Below are 2,624 nucleotides of genomic sequence, written 5' to 3'. Positions count from 1 at the left end.
ATGACTGAATACACCGGAGAAACAATGGGAGGCTTGTCAGAGGCTAGACCTGCCACATCAGAAATCCAGGAGATTGCTGACAAGGTGAGTCCATGTATTTCAGGAAAAAGGTTGATCTAAAATCAAACCTTCATAATTTGATTCACATTTTGACATTGCAGTAAGAGTGTGGGATATCACAGAAACCAGAAATATATGGGTTTTGTTCAAACTTTGGTATAGCTAAATGTGGAACATTAAGCCAGAGTGCTTTTAACATCCCAAGTTAAAGTCGGCCAAGCACCCTCTTTACTGCAGCCTTAATTTCCCCAGAGCCTGAAAGTGAATTCATCATTTTGGATGGTCTCTGTGCTTCACATGTCTGATCCCAGAAGCTGCAATTACTGATGGAATTTTCCAATCCCACCTGGTGAAACTATGTGTGAAGGCACTTAAGTTAATTAAGGATTCCTGATCTGATTCCAGGATGCAATGCCCATCAAACCATCACATTCAAAACAGAACTCAATGTTTCTAGCAAGTTATTACATGTTGCCTAACTATCATCTAAATAATAAAAATGTATCATATTATGTTTTTTATAAAAGGGAAAAAGGCATGCAAATTACAGAGGTAGGTTTGCAATTGATTTTCTATGATCATGTTTTCCTCTTTGAAACGAAGTCGTGCTGGAGACCAAGGTTAGTTTGGCTTGTTGTCTGCTTGTTTGTTTGTTTCTGCATTTGTTTCACATGTAGACTTGCTAGATGACTATCCTGCAAGTTACCCAGGCTAGCCTCAAACCCAAGGCATTCCTGCTGCCTCAACTTCTCAAGTGCTGGGATTACAGGCATGTGCCACCAAGCTAGGCACCATCAGATCTTATGTGAGTAGAACAGATGGGAGCCTTCATGCTTAAGGCACTGAACATTCTACAGGGGTCACAGGCTAAAATTAATAACTAAGTATTTAGGGCTAAATAGTTCCCACTCATAGTTTATTTCAATAAATATTTGGAGCATTTTATTTTTGAGGAACATTAAATCTTTATACCTTTTCTAGAATCCTCACATGAAGAAAGTGTTCTCAACCCTAAATGTGCACATGTCAGATCTGACTGAAGAGGGCTACATTTCTTCCAAGGTCTCTGGGAGAGTGAGCACTCCTACCCTTGACTTCACTTTCCTGTAGGCCCGGATATCTGGCATCCTAAAAGGCTTTGGGAATCTAGGGCCTTAAAATAGGATGTCAAGGAAGAGGACTCCTTTTCACCTATAAGAAGAAAGAGCTAAAAGGACTAAAATACCATAGCATAGAAAAGGTATTTAAAAAACAAGTAACCACAGCTGGTACTTATGTTGACTAAGAAAAATCCTCCTGAGATGTTCCAGGATCCCGTGCTATAGGGAAACAGACAGAAACATGCAATTATTTGAAATAGAGAGTTACAGCAGATTTTCATGAATTTTAATAGTTGATCATTTGGTTATCTAGAATAGCTGCTCTTTTGAAACGGGGATTTTGCTGTTTCTCCACGTGGTCCAAACCTCACAGGTTCAGATAATCCTTTCCTCTCTAGCCTCCCAAGTAAGAAGAACTACCAAGTGTGTCATCCTGCTGGCTAGGATAATTTTTGAGCTTGATATTCTCATTAGTTCTTTGAGGATTTCATCCATCCATAAAATAAAGTTTGATCATATAAATTTTAAGTTGGGATGCTACTGGAAGGACTTATCTTGCTAATGACGCCTCTGGGTACCAAATCTTCAATGATAAAATTCATTTAGAAATGTTTTCTTGCAACATCAGACAAGCAGAAGGAGACATAGATATTAATGAAGTCACTTCACCGCAGGAAGGAGCTCTGCTGTTTTAAACGCCTTTGCTGTCCCACCTCTCAGTTGATCTTCAAAGCCCCCAGGCAGGCAAGGATGCATTCCATCCTATATTTAAGTGGTGAAACCAAGACTCGAAATGTGTAAGAGTCATGCAGACTGGAAACTATCCAGTCCTTTCCTTCTGCACAGCCTCAGCAGCCTGGGGAGCTTTGCAGGAATCAGAGGGAGAGCATGCAGGAAACTTGCCTTCTTTGGTTTTTTTTTTTTTTTTTTTAACTAGAACCATGAAGTTCTTTTTTTTTTTTTTAATTAGGTATTTTCCTCATTTACATTTCCAATACTATCCAAAAAGTCCCCAATACACTCCCCCCCCCACTCCCCTACCCACCCACTCCCACTTTTTGGCCCTGGCATTCCCCTGTACTGGGGCATATAAAGTCTGCAAGTCCAATGGGCCTCTCTTTCCAGTGATGGCCGACTAGGCCATCTTTTGATACATATGCAGCTAGAGTCAAGAGCTCTGGGGTACTGGTTAGTTCATAATGTTGTTCCTTCCACCTATAGGGTTGCAGATCCCTTTAGCTCCTTGGGTACTTTCTCTAGCTCCTCCATTGGGGGCCCTGTGATCCATCCAATAGCTGACTGTGAGCATCCACTTCTGTGTTTGCTAGGCCCCGGCCTTGTCTCACAAGAGACAGCTATATCTGGGTCCTTTCAGCAAAATCTTGCCAGTGTATGCAATGGTGTCAGCATTTGGAAGCTGATTATGGGATGGATCCCTGGATATGGCAGTCTTTAGATAGTCCA

At 41.2% G+C, this 2,624-nt stretch overlaps 1 protein-coding gene across 1 annotated transcript in view; it reads left to right on the top strand.

The window, feature by feature from the left end:
• Nucleotides 1-2,624, top strand: part of LOC110287866 (stefin-2-like) — a 5,586-nt gene continuing 2,962 nt past the window's right edge. The window contains exon 1 of the mRNA XM_021154372.2: nucleotides 1-84. Within this exon, the coding sequence (XP_021010031.1) occupies nucleotides 1-84 (84 nt within the window). The remainder of the gene's footprint in view (nucleotides 85-2,624) is intronic.

Source organism: Mus caroli, unplaced genomic scaffold (assembly GCF_978045245.1).
Source record: "Mus caroli unplaced genomic scaffold, Mus_caroli_1 scaffold_17, whole genome shotgun sequence".
Classification (NCBI taxonomy): Eukaryota; Metazoa; Chordata; class Mammalia; order Rodentia; family Muridae; genus Mus; species Mus caroli.
Note: the sequence above shows the minus strand (reverse complement) of the source record. Positions and strands in the feature narration are given on the sequence as shown.